General features: G+C 45.0%; 1 protein-coding gene across 7 annotated transcripts in view; it reads right to left on the bottom strand.

Annotated features, from left to right (window-relative positions):
• TNIK (TRAF2 and NCK interacting kinase) overlaps nucleotides 1-17,358 on the bottom strand; it is a 361,554-nt gene that overhangs the window by 68,817 nt on the left and 275,379 nt on the right. For 4 of the 7 annotated variants that reach the window (XM_074367889.1, XM_074367884.1, XM_010947772.3 and 1 more), the window contains exons 13-15: nucleotides 4,825-4,935; nucleotides 3,898-3,984; nucleotides 2,629-2,817 (exon numbers count right to left, since the gene is read on the bottom strand). In XM_074367889.1, coding sequence (XP_074223990.1) covers nucleotides 2,629-2,817; nucleotides 3,898-3,984; nucleotides 4,825-4,935 — 387 coding nt within the window. The remainder of the gene's footprint in view (nucleotides 1-2,628; nucleotides 2,818-3,897; nucleotides 3,985-4,824; nucleotides 4,936-17,358) is intronic. The other 3 variants (XM_074367886.1, XM_074367888.1, XM_074367892.1) reach the window with 1 other exon arrangement.

The raw sequence follows: 17,358 nt of genomic DNA, 5'->3' as shown, positions 1-17,358 counted from the left end.
TTTTAAAATATGAACACCCACTCAAAGACTTGGGAACTGTTCCATGAATAGATAGGTGGTTAGCTGGAAGTTAGATTATGTTAACCACACCATGGAGGATAGGATTAAGTATGAAGTCCTAAAAAAATGTTTCTACCTGTTTAGAAGTACACGAAGCCCAAAGAGCACTAGCTGCTAAAAAGCCAGGAACCTTGGAAGACGTCACCCACCAGAGGTGGCCCAGATTTAGGACAGCTGGGGAACCTCCCATTGGGGGTGCTCGATGACACAGCCATGCTGTTTGCACACCCAACGGCTATGTTTCCTTTACTGCTAGAAGCCTGTCTGGGAAGCATAGGGGAATTAGGAGGTCTAGAAAACTGCCTTGATGACATCTGTGAAGATTTGTCCCCAGGAATGCCACAGCTTCTAAAAGCTGGGGAACTGTGAATTAGTTCTGAACAGAGGGGATAGGCCAGGAAATTTAACGATGAGGACAAATAGTGACTAGAAAACAATGATGTCAAAACTTTTAAGTTCAAATTAGAACTTGCTGGGTAGAGGTGGAAGGAAGTAAGTTCCAACTCCTTTCTGGTACATTTGTGCCTGAGGGAGCTGCACGGGGGACAGAAGAAATTCTGCGATGCTTTGCAAGACATCACAGTCTTCTCCAATGTGATCTGTAGGTGTCTCTGCTCTAAATTCATGCTTGGGCTGGGAGCGCTGAAAGCCAGGTGGTCACACACCCAGATGAGGTCATTCAACAATGCAGCACTTCTCAGAGGAGTCGAGGTGCTTGCATGAATGCATGAATTCACACCCTGCCTGCCCCGAAGTCCACATGAATCTCTCGGGCCCTCCTTACTTGCAGTAATGGACAGCTGGGGGCTCATCACTTTGGAGATGTTGAGAGATGACACACAGATGACCTGAGATCTTAACTCTCGACTGGGGCTACATCCTTGGGAGTGAGATTGCTTTATTGATCTCACTGTGGTCCTTGAGGCTTCCTGAGGCTTCAGTTGATGTTCAAGATCAAGTCTAATAGGACAAACTGGTCCATCTTTCTTCCGTGAGTGATGCTCAATCAGGAGTCTTGATCTGGAATCATTCATTTCTGCAGGTGCTACTGGCATTAGCTTAGTAGAGGCTAGGTTTTCAGCCTTCTGAACACCTGCCACGATGAGGAGCTGTGAGTCTGGCTTAGCTGAGGGCTTCAGCTTGGCATGGCTAGAAAATGGTTTAGCAGTGGAGGAAGGCGGCACATCTCTGCCAGCCAGGAAGCAGGTCAGCTGCTGTTTAACAGCATAGAGATTCTGCTTAGCTGGAAGAACAGGCGGGTTATTAGGGGCCGGTGCTATACCTGGGAGCAGGATCACAAAACTGAATACTGACCTCGGTGAAAGGGGCCTCTGGTACAGACACAGGTAAATACAAATCGCACTTACAGACTCTAAGGGAAGATGATCAAAAGTGTTCTTTACGATGAAACAAACGATTTTCTCTGCAGATTTAGTTTTTAAGTTTTAAAAGAAAAAAGTTATTAGTTTTGTAAAACTAGTAAATGACCGTTATAAAGGATTTAAACAATACATAAGAGTACAAAAATTTTTTAAAACCTTGTAGCTTCTACTTTCCATAAACAACCATTATTAACATTAGGACAACATAATTTTAAGCATTTTGTATATATTTCTATGTGTCAGATAGAATAGAAAACAAAAAAGAAAAACTTATAAAAATAAAATCTTATATAAGAAATCTGGTTCTGGTAATATAGTAGTCTAGATAACTTGAAATAAGCTCTAGCAATAAATACCTGAAGATACTAGAACAAAATACAAAGTAATATAAAACACCCTTCTAAATGACGAGTTATGCTCACAAGAAAATAAAGGAAATCACTAGGTGCCACATTAATGACAGAACTGAAAAGCAGGGTGTTGAGCACATGAGTTGACACACTGACTCCCTGGAAGGGTTGTTGATCTTGGCTGGAGTTATTTTGTTGTGTGCCTTACTCATTTCATGATCAACCGTTTTTTCTCTACGATCCAAATGATTTTTAATTAGATTTTAAAAAATAGCTTATCACAGAGTCAAGTTTCCAAAAACCCTTCCTTAGTCTAGCCGTTGAACAAAGTAAGGACCATGACTTTGGAAATATTTGCAAAAGAAATATAAATGACCACTCATCCTGTAACTGAAACACAACCACAAGTCTGGGACCAACTGTGCGTTCGCCGGTATCACAAAAGATCATGGAATGTTGGTGACAATACTAATGATCAGTTTCAGGGTCTAGGGATGGACAGGAATGATCCTACCTAGAATTCGTTATCTTCAATCACATCTTCCACGGCGAAGTCACTAAAAATCCTCATGCCACAGACTCAGTTGCGTTCCAATAAGGAAAAGGATTTTCTACTTCCTATTGTTACTTACAAAAAGAGCCACAAATGGATTAAGGTGCCTTGCCAATTCTCTATGGAAATAATGTTATGGTTCTTCCCAAAACAAAGGATGTGTGTCTCATGAGTAATTCTTTTCCAACTTGATAGCACTAGTTTAACTCTACTTCTACTGGAAAAACTCATTACGGCCGAGATCCCAGCCAACAGGGCCTGGCTGTACACGCCGCTTACTTACCTCCTTGGCCCATGCTGGTTTCTCACTAGGACTCATCCCTTCTTTGTAATGGTACAGGGGCTTCTTCTCCACGGGCCTCTGCTCCTGCCGCTGATGCTGAAGGGAAACCAGGTAGTCTCTCTCTTGCTTGAGCTGTCTCTGTAGTCTTTCTGCTTGTCTCTGTTCTTCCAACTGTTTGCGCTTATATTCCTGTCCAGATCAGGAAAAGGGAGCAAAGAAAAGGCTAAATCACCATACAGAAACCATGTGTCCGTAGCAGTGAAGCATGCAATGGAAGCAGAAGAGATGATAAATAACAAAGGGCCTTAATACCGACAGAACCACAGGAGGATATCAGGATGTGCCGCAGAGATACGCTACAGCCTCAGGGTAGCATCTACACAGAATGCGACATTTAATGAAAACATGAGTTCTACTGGCAACCCTTACAGAACACCACCCTTTGCTAAGTGACTTGCCCCTGATGAATTGCAACCAAGAAAGTGGCAATAATAAGGACCTTTGGATGGTCAGCACAGAACTCCTATAAGGAGACATCCACTTCCTGGCTTAGTAATTAAACCATTCAAACATGTACAATTAAGTACAAAGATAAATAAGTAGCTAGAGATATTGCCTAAATCATCTTTTGTTTAACAAAACTTGGACCCACAAAAGCCATTAGCAAGCTTATGTACAGGCTGAAAAATATCACAGTGCCACTGAATAAAAAGTTCAGTTAAAAAAAAACAAAACAAAACTGGATACACCAAGAAGCTCATTTGGAGAGCAGGGCAATAATAATAAAAGAGCACTTCAAGTGGAAGCCGCATGAGCAGGGAACACACAATGTTCCCATCGTAAGGGTAAAACTCATAGTCTGCAAATGAAATATGACTACAGAGCTGAGTGGGTTCTCATGGAAGAGGTGCACTTTGCTGTGATTGTATTCCAGCATGTTGCAAATGACCTTAAAAATTACTCTGCAACAAATACAGTGGGTCTCAAAAATGGTCTGAACTTATAATAAGGCTGGATTCATGTTAAGGCTTCACGAATAGATGGAGTTAATAAAGAATTCATAACAAGTGTATTAAATGTGTTAAAACCCAACACAATGGGTCAGGAAACGTATTACGTTTTAGATTTTCAAGGTCCATGAGGCTTGGAAGATCCCTTGTTCCTGACTGGCATGGAAGACAAAACACCCACACCCACAAACACACACCCACACCCACACACGCGCGCGATGCACCCTGAGCAGGTCAGCTGGCTCCGCTTTCCCATTACCAGAAGTAGAGCTTGTTCATGCAGTAGCTGCTGCTGCAAGATCTCTAACTGTCTCTGCTCCTCCTCTAACTGTCGCCTGATGTACTCCTGCAGAGGTAGGCAGCAGAGAATTCAGAGGAACACAACAAGAGAAAGAGAGAGAGAAAAAGAACCAGTAATTTGAAAGGTGACAAGAGCTGCCAGGGAAAGTGTGGAAGGAAGAAGGGGGAAAAAAAAACACCCAGACACCTCCTCTCTTACAGGAAAGGCACACAGCACCGAAGCCAAAGCATTTCAACGCAGTCAAAAGCACAAGCCCTCCAGCTGCGCAGCTCGGCGCGTGGCTGTTACTATTTGGTTTTGATAACCCAGCTGTATTTTAAGGCTTTTCATTACAGGCTTCCTCTTTATAGGCTACCTGGAATTCACAACGCCATAAAGTCCAGAGGCTCCTGTGCGAGCAGCAGGGATAAAATGATGATTGAATGCCACCCTGCTCTGTCTTTGTAACGAAACCATCCTGCAGTTTCATTGCACTGTCAGAATGTGATTCTAACAGAGAGAGAGTGGGGTCTGCATCGATGGCTCAAAGTCATGGAGCCCAGGGCTGCAGGAGTAGGAAAGCTCTTCGAAAGCCATGAAAGAGCAGGACTTGGCTCATGTATCATGCTTCAGTGCTACCTTCAAAGAAGACACCCGGGGTTGGGAGAATCACAAGATCGAGGTATGTCAGGGGGCTCTGGCCTGGGTAGGAAGCCAGGCTGGCCGGGTGGGCTCTGCCAAGGTTGTGCATTTGACTTCTTGAATAGGTGGGAACAGTTGCTTGAGAAAGAGTAAAAGCCTGCTTAAACTGAGCAGACCTCAGAGAAGGTGACCCACACCCCAGAGAAGGCTGGTGCTGGTGTTCACGCGGGGGCCATCTGTGGGGCTCCCTGGCCCCAGCTGTACCTGCTCGTGCTCCGCGCGCCTCCTCTCCTCCTCCCGGCGCATCTGCTCCTCGTAGTGCCGCCGCTGCTCCCTCTCCTGCTGCTTCCTCAGCTCCTTCTCCCGCCTCTGTTGCTGTGGGGCGACAAGCAGACAAGCATGAAGGAAACGGGCACTGATGGGCGGTGTTGGGGAACTGGCAGGGAGACTGTAGGACTGTGGATGTGAGCTCTTCACGAGGGATGCCTGCCTGCTCGCCCAAAGGCTCCTTGTCTGTGCTATTGGGGGACACACTGGCCAGGATGGGGGTGACAGAGAGCAATTCAGTGTCGTGCAGAACATGCTGTTGTCTACCATGCAGGTAGACTCCCCAGGTTTATACATCTCCCAAAATGTCCCCATTCAGTGCGTTCTCCCAATTGGCTGATGTGGGTTTTCTAATCAGGGGTAGGTAACACTGACAAATAATAAGTTACTTATTATATATTATCAAACTTATTATATATTATCAAAACTCACATTTTGATAATATTATATATTATCAAAATGTGCTTTAAAGCCTAAAGCTTTAGGCTTTAAAGCACATTTGCAATGTTCAAGTCATTCAATCTTTTCTACACCACATAGGGCACACGTATCATCAAGAAAGCAAAAACCAGAGAAGTGAAGTGACATATTCAAGGCCATACGGTAATTGTGGCTGAGGGTGCAACTGAACTCACTGACTCCCACCCAGTCCACTCCCCTTTCTGATACACTATACTGCCTTTCTTGATTTTCTGGAGTCTTCACTTTAAAGTGTCGATTTCAACTTGTAACTCAAGGAAGACCTTAAGCTCAGGAGCCATCATCATCTCATTGTAGCTCCGCAGTCATTGCAGCTCCGAAAGTGGACTGCGTGGTAAACGCCTCTCATGCCTTATCTTATTTGACCTTCACAAAAAATCTTCTCAGGTAGGTATTACTGTTATCCCCCATTTAAAATGAGAAAATGGAGGTGCAGAGAGATTAAGTAGTTGTTCAAGATCATGCCCACATTCAAGGTCAAACTCAGTAAGTGGTGGAGCTTGATCTCAAAGCCAGGCAACGTGACTCCAACCTGAGCTCAATCAACAGAGGAGATAAGGTGGCATCAGGAGCATTATGATTAAGCCCAGCCTTCGTTATCCTCTCAGTCAAGGAGAACATCTTAGAAGCAGTGACAGGAGCCAGTGTTTCTCAAGTAGGGTAGCACCATTCCCTGATCCCTGCTGCATCTGGCATATATGGGGGCCTGTGGGAGTTTTTCTGGTTGTCTCAGTGACTGGGGGTCATGACTGGCACTTAGCCTGAGGGGCCAGGGATGCTAAACGTTCCACAATGTGCAGGATGGTTGTACATTGCAAAGTGTTTCCCCGTCCTGCACACCAGGAGGGCCCCTTTTGAGAAATGTTGCAGGCCCTTTGTGTCAGAGCCGTGTGCTGGCATTAGGATTTCTTCTTCCTCAAACAGGAGGTTTGGAGGGGACTCATCAGAAGGTCCATTACCTCATAAATGTCTTAACAGCACTTCATTGCCTGGCTGAGGAAGCATGAGGTATTCAAAATAAAAATGAACTGTGACTGTATCATACTGATCAGTTAGCTCTAAAAAACCAAGGAAACAGCTTTTGAGTACAAAAGCTCTGTCACAGCCTCAGCTAGCCCAACCACAGATACTCAAAGCTCCAGAGAAACCCACAAGTGAGAAGGTCTTCCTGATTCTTGGGATCTGCTGTCTTCCAACAACCTCTGAGGTTTGGGAGATAAGCTGCAACTTTCGAGACTCAATGTCTATTACTTCCAGGTCAACAGATACTTGCGCATCTGATGAGGAGAAGCCGCTGGAGGACTTTGACCATCAGATGCCATGGCCAGAGGGCTTCTACCCACAGCGAGATGGGCAGGCCTAGATGCTGAAGGTCAGGGTGAGGTCATTCTACGGGCCCAGGCAGAAAACACTCAGGCACCCATGAGCTAAGCAAAGACAGCTTATGTTCATAATCACTGCTGAGACACAGCCGAAAGGAAGAAAAACTACAAACTATCCCAATTTCCGGTTATTCCAGAGGACCATAGTGGACACCAACTTAGAAGTAGAAATGAGAATTAGGCCAAAATAAAATGGGCAGAATTCAGTGACTGGGGTGTGTGACGGTGAGTGGTGAGTGATGTTTCTGGCCAGGAGCATGGAAGATGGTATGATACAGAGGAAGAAAAGCAGGTTTGGGGAAGAGAATGAGGGGTAGGCTGGGGGAGAGAGATGAGTCAAGTTCCAGACATGTGATTATTTGTTTTACAGAAAAATAATACAGGAAGATGCAAGTATAAAACATCATCATAGGAACCGACTGAGTAATTTGGATTACAGACCCAAAACAGAGATATTTCCAACACTCAACCAAAGTGAATCAATGCCAGCACAGAGAATAAAATAATTATGTGTACAGATCTGGCTCCTGGAAGGAAACAGCCCTAATTAAGCTAACATTCCAAGTTTTTTACTCCCACCATCAGTCTCCTTCTTGAGGGAAAAAAATATATAATCAAGGCTTTTAAAGATTTAGCTGATTTTTATGTGAAGGATTTGTACATTTTCAACCCCCTTTCCAGGAATCGATACCGTTTTATAATTACATGCCACTCAGGTCCCTGTGCAAGGTGCACACACTATTGATTGCAACTCAGGAGGGTCTGGGCTTCCCAAGTATTCTGGAGTTTCTGAGAAAGACATTCAAAAGTGACTAATAATTAATAATGATCTCACTTGGATCAGCTGCAACTACGGCATGGAGGCATCTGCCAGGGCTTTGGCTCCTGTGGTGAGGCTGGAAAAATAAATCACTTCCCCAACCTCCTGATGGCACCTTGCCAGTTTCCAGCTGTGGTGTCTCAATGCTAATTCCTTTCCTGGAAAAATGTTTGCTCTCTCCCCTCCTGGATGGGGGGCTGTTTGAGGGGACATATCAAATCACATCAGAAAAAGACCAAGTCCCTGGCCTCTAAAAGACACCTTTACAAAGCTCTGATGACTCTTGCTAGGAATCTGAGGGCATGGCTGGGTTTGATCCTCACTGGACCCCCAGCCCCTCACGCAGGGCCTGGCACCTGGCAGGTGCACAGATTTGGTGACTTGAACTGAATAAGAAACTTGGGGCAAAAGAAGACAATACAGAATCACCTTAATTTGGGTAGGGGGCGGTTTTCCCTCCTATCAGTATAATAGTTTATACTATACTGTGCCTTATGTTACGGCTATTTGAGATGTCTTATCTAGTCTGCAATCCAGGTTGTGGGCAGAGAACAATCATTCTACGCTGGCTTGTAATCTCCCACTCCATCTCATAAGGGGCCTGATCCCGTCGATGTCTGTTGCCTCTCATACTGCAGACTGGGTGTCAAGAGGAGAAAGACATGCAGAACCTCAGACCACCCCTTCACCCTTCAGTGCCTTCCAAGACCAGAATATTTGTTATGCTGCACATAGGCAAGGCCTGGAGTGCTTCTCTAAAAAGAGAAAAATGATTGGCACTGGCGTGGGGTCTATTTTCCATCTTAGAGAAAGGCAGGAAAATAAAGTAAGGGAATAAGAGTCCAAGCTGGCAGGAGTAGAAAAGGGAAGAATCAAATAATATTTCTAAATGTCAGTGAGTTATGCATAAATATGACAATGGTCCTGTCAAAGACAAACAGCTTAAACCAACTGCTCTAGAACTTTTGGTAGATATCACCTCCCCCACCCCCATGTACTGAACTGCCTAGAAGTACATTTCCATCCACATCTTCTTGGAGGCATCTCCAAAAGTTATATCACATAAAATTAGACATTCAGTGAGTTATTATAAGTGTCTTAATTTTTTTCCTGGTTGGGGGATGATTGATAATACCTACTCTGAAAGTTTTCTAGGCTAAAATCACCATTGCCTTCATCTACAGAGTAGAACACCGGGGTCTTTTGGTCCCTCTGCCTTCTGTTTGTGTTCCCAAGGAATGATTTTTTTAGGACAGTTTCGATCTTCCCCAATGCATGTTCTCCTCAGGCCACCTCCAGGTGGAGGCTGTGCAGCTGTACTTTCAAGGATGTGAACTGGTCAGTTTGTTTAAGTGAGGAAATAATCCTGTCCCCTTCCTCAGGGGACCCTCGAAGGTTATACCTTTATCTCCCACTGACTATGCAGAATTTTGGCTCTTCAAGAGCATATTACTTTAATCCTTACACATTCAAAGTTTATTTAAGCTGTAAGAAATAATCTTCATGGAGTTGGGTTTTCTTTCCTTTTGTTTCTTTAAACGTTCTTTTCAGACTAAGTTTAACTGGCAGAAAGGTGTGAACTGCACCAGGGTACTCTGGCCCCGTAGAGGTGATTTTGATGAACTGTTAAAACATAAATTAGGTTTTATGGTGTTATTGAAAGAGTGGAGGAACGTAACTCAGCCACTCAGTTGTTATTCAACCGCTCCTAGGCAAGTGTGAGGGTTGTCAATGATCTTGGAAGGCTTGCATGAGCAATGGGTTTACTCTTATCTGGACAATAAACAATCTTTAAAAAAATTTTTTTTTATTGAAGTGTAATTGATTTACCATGTTAGTTTCAGATGTACAGCAAATGACAATATGAATCTTGACCCGCTGGAGTGGGCCTCTTTCCGGACCTGCCAGGACTCTCTGAGTCAGACAGGGCCCAGCTCAGGCACCCAGATGCCATGCTGTACAGGCCCGTTCTAATGCCCTGACCTGACCCTAGCTTCATCTTGCTTTTCCCTTCAACTTTATAATTCCTTCTATTTTATTTTTCTTATTTATTTTACTTTTAGCTTCTGTATTAATCTTTGTAAACCACCTTAAGGCCTCTTTTTGGAATGAAGAAAAGTCATAAAGAAGGGTATACACAGGCAAACAATGAAAACCTTATCTTGGCCCTCCACGTTTTAAACTCTCGAAATCTCTCTTGGAAAGATCAAAATGGAGATAAAGGAGAACTGTAGACTTGTAATTTGGTTCTATAAGCTTATGACGATGCCACCTCTGTGTACGCCACCTGCGCATGTGGTTAACGTCGTTTTCTCAGCCATGGGGATCAATCTGCTCTGATGCGTCCAGCCCTCTTGCTGGAGAGCTGGGTAAACCGAGCTACAGGAACATGTATGGAATGGGCTGGGACCTACAGGGAAACTTAACCCAATCTCCTTTTTAATCTAAAAGTCTGTACCATGGGCCAGAGCAAATATAGCTAAGTGCAGCTCACCTGTCATTCTAAGGCTACGGAATCTTTTGGAAAAAAGTACAAGGTTATAGTCTGTATGTATGGGTTTTTTTTTTCACCTAAAAAAGTACTTCATCATGGATTATTCAAGTTAGAGCTTCACATTAGCTCTGTTAGGTAAGTGAGGCAAACATCTTCTCAGGAAGGTTCAATGCCTTGTCAATGGCCACGTGACAAGTTGGGGAAGTCATGGCATGAATACGAATCACCACACTGGGTGCTGTCTGTGCATGCCAGTATTTGCTGGCCTGGGTGATTTACATGCTTCAGTTCATTTAATCCCACAGTGTGACTCTAGACTTTATTGCTATGATCCCTGTTTTACAGGTAAGCCAACTGAGGCTCAGAGAAATTAAATATATTGTTCCATGTCACACAGCTGGAAAATGGAGGAGCTTGGAATCAGGCCCAAGTTGGTCTGACTCCACGTCCTTTCCACTCTATGCCCTACTGCCTCCCAGGCCCTCGTACCCGGCATATTCTATCAACTGGAGATGTGTCCAATCCAGATAGGATACTTGGCTGCTTTATGCTACTTAGCAAATGTTCAGGTTGAATTTGAGTTTGGTTCTCATGACATTCTTGTAGATTTGGGGAAAACAAAGCTAGGTGCCTTTGGGTAAAGGTTTTGGGCCCTGGGTCTATCTTTTACATACATCGTGTTTCCCATTATACAGGCTCAGAGATAATGTCCACAGGGGATATGGGATATGAGACTTAACATCCCATAGCTGCAAAGTGATGCGTCATTGGGGGAAGACAGTAGGTATGAGGCCACAGGACTTGGGGGACAGAACCCTGGATGAGAAATAGTTTTAGACTAGATTTCAGTCCTGCTCTGCCACTGACACAAACACTGCAGACCACACAGTCTCAATGAATATTTGTTTAAGGAATGAGTGACTATCTGACCTTGAATAAGTCACCTTTACCCAAACCTTCAATGAGGGGGCAGAGCAGGTGACCTTACAAGTCTGTTAGTTCTAAGAGTCTAAGCAGTAATGTGCTACCTTGCAAAGCAAAAGTCCAGTAACAGTCCAGAAGGAGAAGTGAAGCGAAGCAGAATTCTGCTTGCTCTTAGAGAGCTCGGCTTCTTTTCATCCTGAGTGACCTCCTGGAAATGGTGAGTGGGGACCCCACTGACTGTGGAAGACCAGAGCCAGCCTCCAGAGGACAGGACAGCAGCTGGTGCAGGACCAAGTCAGGCCCCTCGGGAAGTACCTCAAACCATCCCCTTGACACAGGGGCTCTCTGGTCAAAGACACTCAAAATGAAAGGCCCCAGTGCAGTCTTTTGAATCCACCACATGGCACATATGCTCCCTCACTTAAACAGGACCGCTCCGTATCAGCTGGGCAGGAGCTGTGTTTGTGATGAGAGGCAGTCAAGCTTCTGGGCATTCCATTTGCCCATTTTACCACTTGTGAAAGTTTCAGTTTGCAGAAGACCACGGCAAACTAACCACCGCAGGGCAAGGGCATGATTCCTTGCAGCTAACACTGGGATTCCAAGCACAGATTTTAATAGGAAGCATGTGAGAGTGACAGTGAAGCAGTCTGGCACCTCTGAACTCACTACACAACAAAGTAATCAGGATAACAGGAAAGAATAATAACCATTCGTGATGAGAACGGTTGTGTAGTGCCGCCTCTGATGCCAGGCACTGTCCTAAGCCCTTCACTCGTACAATTCTCACTATAGCCCTCAGGCACGTGCTTCTGTCCTTATGCCCATTTGACAGATAAGGAAACTGAGGCCCACATAGACCAATACCTTGCCCACGTTAACTCAATTGTAAGTGCAAAGCCGGGACTATACTCTGCATCTGGCTCATGCCATGCTGCCTCTGTGGACTCGAAAGAAGTTGGTTGAGATCTCTACATTCACAAAGTGAAGGATGTTAGATTAATGCCTTTTTGAGTGGCCATTTTTTCCCTGTCTTCCCTTTGCAACCTGTCTTTTCCTCACAGAAACAGTAATCAGAGAACCCCTGAGGAAACCAGACCAGTTAGATATGCCTTATTCTTCTCTTTTCACAGCTACTTTACACTATTAAAGATAAAACCATCCAACCTACCCATTCAGAGCTTCCTGGCCAACTCAGGATCCGTAGGCAGCCCCATGCCTACGCACTGTCTGAATACTCGTGTGTCAAGCTGGTCTTTATTGCATGTAGAGAGGGGAATGAAAGTTGTAAAAAGGCTTCATGAAGAATTCTGGTCCTGCCTCTCCTCTAGATGCTAGTCACTGTGAGTCTTCACCAGCTCCCCATCACCTCTGAGCTGCAGTTTCCCCAGTGACAGTGGCTAGCTGGGCTTTCCTGGGTAGCAGATAGAGGCGCACGAATGGCCTGATGGACATCCCGAGTGCCCATGACTCTGTAGGTTAGTGTAAAAGTGCAGATGTAACTCTCGAATTCCTTCTGCCATCATTCTAAAGACTTAACATGAGCCTCTTGCATGGAGTCCTGTGAAAACAAGCCCACTGTAAACCAGTTTATTAACACAGTGTCTACAGAGAGGGCCACTCCGCACATCTGGGAGGGTAGTGAAGACGCTAAATTACATCACACATAGAGAGGTTGCAGGAGCTGGTGACATCTAGGCAAGAACACTACCATTGCCTTTAAACATTTCTGGGGCTTATGGGGAAGGCATTTTAGTTTCATTTGGCATAATCTGTATTAATGCAGGCATATCACAAGAACTTGAATGAACAACAGGATACATTTTCTAACACTCGGAATTGTTCAAACATAGAATAGGCTGCCTCAAGCCTGTAAATGTAAAAGCAGAGATTACACGCTAAACAGATTAAATGACCCTGAGGTGCATTTTGAAAGGGATTCCTGCTTTGAGAAAAGAATTGGCTTAGATCAATTTTGAGGTCTCTTATATTCCCCAGCCTCCAGGATCCTATAACACTGCTCACTGACTGAAGAAAACAAAAGTGAAATGAAAACGATTCGAGTGAAATGAAAACGATTCGATTGAAATGTCATGTGAAATAATACTTTCTGCGAAACTATTGTGTCATCATAGTTCTGTGGTTGGGAGAAACGAAGAGTAATGACTGTGAAACACAAGAGATGTAGACTAGATGTTAAAAAAGAGATTCCACGAAGACTTGGATACTGGAAGGCAGTCTGTAATGCCCACTCCTCACCCCCGCCATCCACCTAAGCTGCCCTAGATACAACAAGGGCCAGAAACAGCTCAATGCTGGTTTTTTTCCAGTATGAATGCTATAAATATCAAATATTAGCATACCCTTCCCATTCCTGGAAAGTCTAGGAAAGGGTCTGAACAAAAGGATTTCAAATATCAGTAGCATTTTAACTTGCAGTACAGGAATTTAAGTCCCATCTCCTCACCTGGGCAGGAAACCTCTCCTACTACAGGATCCAGGTGACCAGGCAGACTAAACCAGACCTTGCACCCGGGCAAGCATCACCACATATCTTCTGCCCAAGGTGAGTCTGAAAAGATGAGCAGAGTAGGCACCCCAGCACCTCGACGTCCTGACCCTGGACCCTAACTCTGTGATAGAGAGGAAAACAAGTTGTGCATTGTCTGGGTCAAGTGATGGAAATTTGTACTGAACTGAACAAAAACAGAAGAGGCCCTCTACATACTTTTTCTCACTATTGATGGACTCCTTCACCTTAGCTGGGTTTAATCAGATTCCTGGAACTTAGTTATAAATTGTACTTTACCACTGGTCAAAAGCTGAGAGTCGTGTACCTGCCACTTAATTGGCCTGACCACGTCCTTTTCATGAAGCTGATAAATGACTCCATTCAGTGGACAAAGTGCTTCTAAGAATATACAGATACTGATTTAGAACCTGGCCGGATCCACACGGCTACCTATAAATAGCCAATGGCAGGCAGGGATTCCTCAGAAACCTCTGGTAGGAGGTGACATGTGAGATCCCTGAGGAAGTCAAAGGCTGCAACCCATACTGTCTTGTGTCACCAAACGGGGGTCTTCATTTGGAAATGGGAATGCATTTCCCGGGATGCCTTCACCAGGTCACCTGATCCACAGTGAAGCAAAATTTGCAAGGCTAATCATGGGCTTTAATTACTTTCATGTGACAATGTGGTCCAGGCTCCTCCTCAGGACCAGAAACACAAGGGGTCACCACAGGCCAGGGCAGCAGACGCAGATGGGATCCTGCAGGGCAGGAGGCGGGAGAGGAGTCCATGATGGCTGGGATGGTCATTACGTAGGGTTCAGAACGTACAGCCATCTGAGTATTTAGTATTTTTTTACTCTGTTCAGCAACAGGGGCAAGATAAAGGATCAAAAGATAAAGTTGGTATAAGCCCTTGATGCCCTGTGGCCACAAGTGTTCCTGCCTCTGGTGAGAAGCCAGGGTGGTGCACATTGGTGCCCAGAGCAAGGTGTCTCCGGGCACCCTTTCTGTGCCCATGGGGATGTAGAGGGTGAGCCTGCGGGACACTCATGCCCCACTGAGTCTGAATGCTGACTCATATCCAAGATAGATCTGACAGGAAGCCTGAGAACCAGAATCCAAGATGAGCGCCTGCTGGGTGCAGCTTCTTTGACCTTGCTCAGAAATCCTTAAATTCTCAGCATAAAAGACCACAGAAGCAGAGGCCAGGTGAAGACCGGGGAAGAGCACACTGACTCTGGTTTACCAGGTGAGAGGCAGGACAGACGCAGTGACAGTGGTTGGGCTCTGGCGTCCAGTCCCATGGGATTGAAACTGGTTTTGTCTCAAGCTGTGCGACTTTTAGCAAGTTATAAACCTCTCTGAGACTCAGCTGCTTTATTTTTAGACTGGGGGTTATTGTGAGGATTAAATGAGACAATTCACATGAAGTACTGAACAGAGTACCCGCCTATGCTTAAATGCTTCATAACTGTTAGAAATTGCTATTCTAGCAACTTGAAGGAAAAAATATAATGTTTAAATAAATCATACCAAGTAGGAGGGGAGGAAAACCTAAACAAAACAAAACAAAACAAAACAATGCAATGCACCCTCTGGAGACTTTATACTGATTTAGGGCCTAGGCTCAAGGGCCAAGAGTTCTAGTGTTAAAATGAAAAAAAAAAAAAAAAGAAGAAAAAGGAAATTCATAGGTGTGTCTGTGTCTGTGTACACATGCACACGTCTGCATTCTCCAGTGCGTTAAATGTTTTATGGGATGACAGTGGAGATTTTCTAGGGTTACATGATAAGTGTCTTTAGCCTGAAACTAAGTGTAGCAAGTCCCTATGCAAGGAACCCATTAACCAGACAGGGGAAAGGCAAATGGTCAAGATTTCTACGGTGTGGTGCTCCAATGAGGTGAGGGCCTTGGGAAGTGCTCTTGGAAGGGAAAAAAAAACAAAAAAACAAAAAACCCACAAGCCAGGAAAAAAGCAGGAAAGGCAGGATAAGGGGCCGAGCCTGAGAGGGCACTGCCTGGCTGGGAGGGAGGTTTGATCACAAGTCGGGATTTGTAAGCCTTGGATGCAAACAGCAGAGGCCCTTGGTCCTCGGGAGACCCTATGGACTGAAGGAAATCATGCGGCTCTGGGCTGGGGCCAGGATGGAGGCTGCAGCTGGCCCTGGGCAGGCAGAAGGAGATGCCACCAAAGTACAGCTGCAAGGACCTGTCTGAGAATTTCAGCTTGTGCCCAGGAGAGTAACCCGAGGTGATGCGGGCGCCTCCACTTCTACACTCTGTACTTCACTTCTGAGAGCTGGCTCATTAACACCCACACCTGCCTTCACCCTGCCTTTCCTGCTCCTCTGAAGGCCTCTGCCCCTCAGTGCTAAAGTGCTTCCGTCTATGACAGTGTAATTCTGAGAACAGGGGATGGGAGGTGAACTTCAAACCTTTCATGTGCTGAGCATTCGTCACATTGCCAACATCCCTGAGTTACATACATTGGAAAGTGCTTCATTTGCCTACTGCTGTTTGCAGACGCTTACAAGGTTCAATTCTGAGGATCACAGTTCAAGGCTCTGATGACGTATGTACTCTTACTGCCTCAAGGCCTGTGTGGACTTTGGGAACAGCGAGACGGTATGAATCCTGGCTTTGTACCTACTGGCTCTGAGACATGGGACCAATGATTTCCCCTCCCTGAATCTCAGTTTCCTCTTTGTCAAATGGAGATAAGTGCACTTTGTACGAGAGGTAATGGATACATACAAAGAGAGGAGCGCAGGTGAGATCCTGGGCAGAAGCAAAGCATCCCACGCAGTATTTGGCACGCAGAAGTCACTCAGGAATTGCTATTGTTGCTGGTCTGCATACTAATATTCCAGGGACATAATGAGGATGGTGGGATTTATTGCAAACTAGAACGGAGGCCCTCACTGATTTAAACCGGAAGGCTGGATCTGGATGTACCATTTAAAAAGCAGTCTGCTCCTGGAGTCTGCAATTCACCACCCTCTAACTGCAGTGGCCACCTGACAGAGCAAGTGAATTGCTGTTAAACTGTTAATGAGAAGCAAGATGGTGTTTGGGAGAACTGTAAAATTACTACCCCATTACCGTGCACTTAGTGAACCTTTCATCTGCCATCCAACTTCCTCAACAGCTATGGTCTCTCAGTTTCCTAATTGTCTAGAGGCTTTGATTTATCTGGCAGAAGGAAGGAGGCCCTGGACCAAAGTTCTGTGAAGGAGGTTTTAATAAACGTCTGAAAGACGACACGAGTGAGAGCCTGGCCCAGGACAAGCCAGGCAGGAAAGTGCGGCTGGCGGTATGGGTTCCCACACAGATGACAGCACGCCTATTGGTGAAGGCAAGTTTTGCTAGAAAGCTGCAGGACAGGCCCTGGGTACCAAGGCGTGTGTGCAAAGACTTGTGAAATGCTTTCTCCAGTGTTCAGAAGAATAACCAAGGAGTAGTGATAGTCAGTCCCTGTTTTTCCATACTTGGCACTTCACTTCTCTGCCTACTCACTGTGGTCTAGTTAACACCTATATTTCACCTCTCAGACATTGACTCATTTGTACATTAGTTCATTCATTTCATGAATATTTATGAGGCATCTACTGTGTGCTGGGCACTGTTTTAGACACTAACATCTAAATACATGACGTGGAGATAAGAGATAAAAGAGACAAAAAGAGATACAAAGGGATAAAACCCCCGCCCTCAAGGAGCTTACTTTCTAGTGGGGAGAGACAGACATGGAAGTATCTATGGATTACGTGTGAAGGTGATAACAGCTATTTGACCTAATAAAGCCTGGCAGAGTGACAGGACATGCAAGAGGGAGGGGCTGCGATTTTAAGTGAGG

Source organism: Camelus bactrianus, chromosome 1 (genome assembly GCF_048773025.1).
Source record: "Camelus bactrianus isolate YW-2024 breed Bactrian camel chromosome 1, ASM4877302v1, whole genome shotgun sequence".
NCBI lineage: Eukaryota > Metazoa > Chordata > Mammalia > Artiodactyla > Camelidae > Camelus > Camelus bactrianus.
The sequence above is the reverse complement of the archived record's forward strand: the minus strand, read 5'-3'. Positions and strand labels throughout refer to the sequence as shown.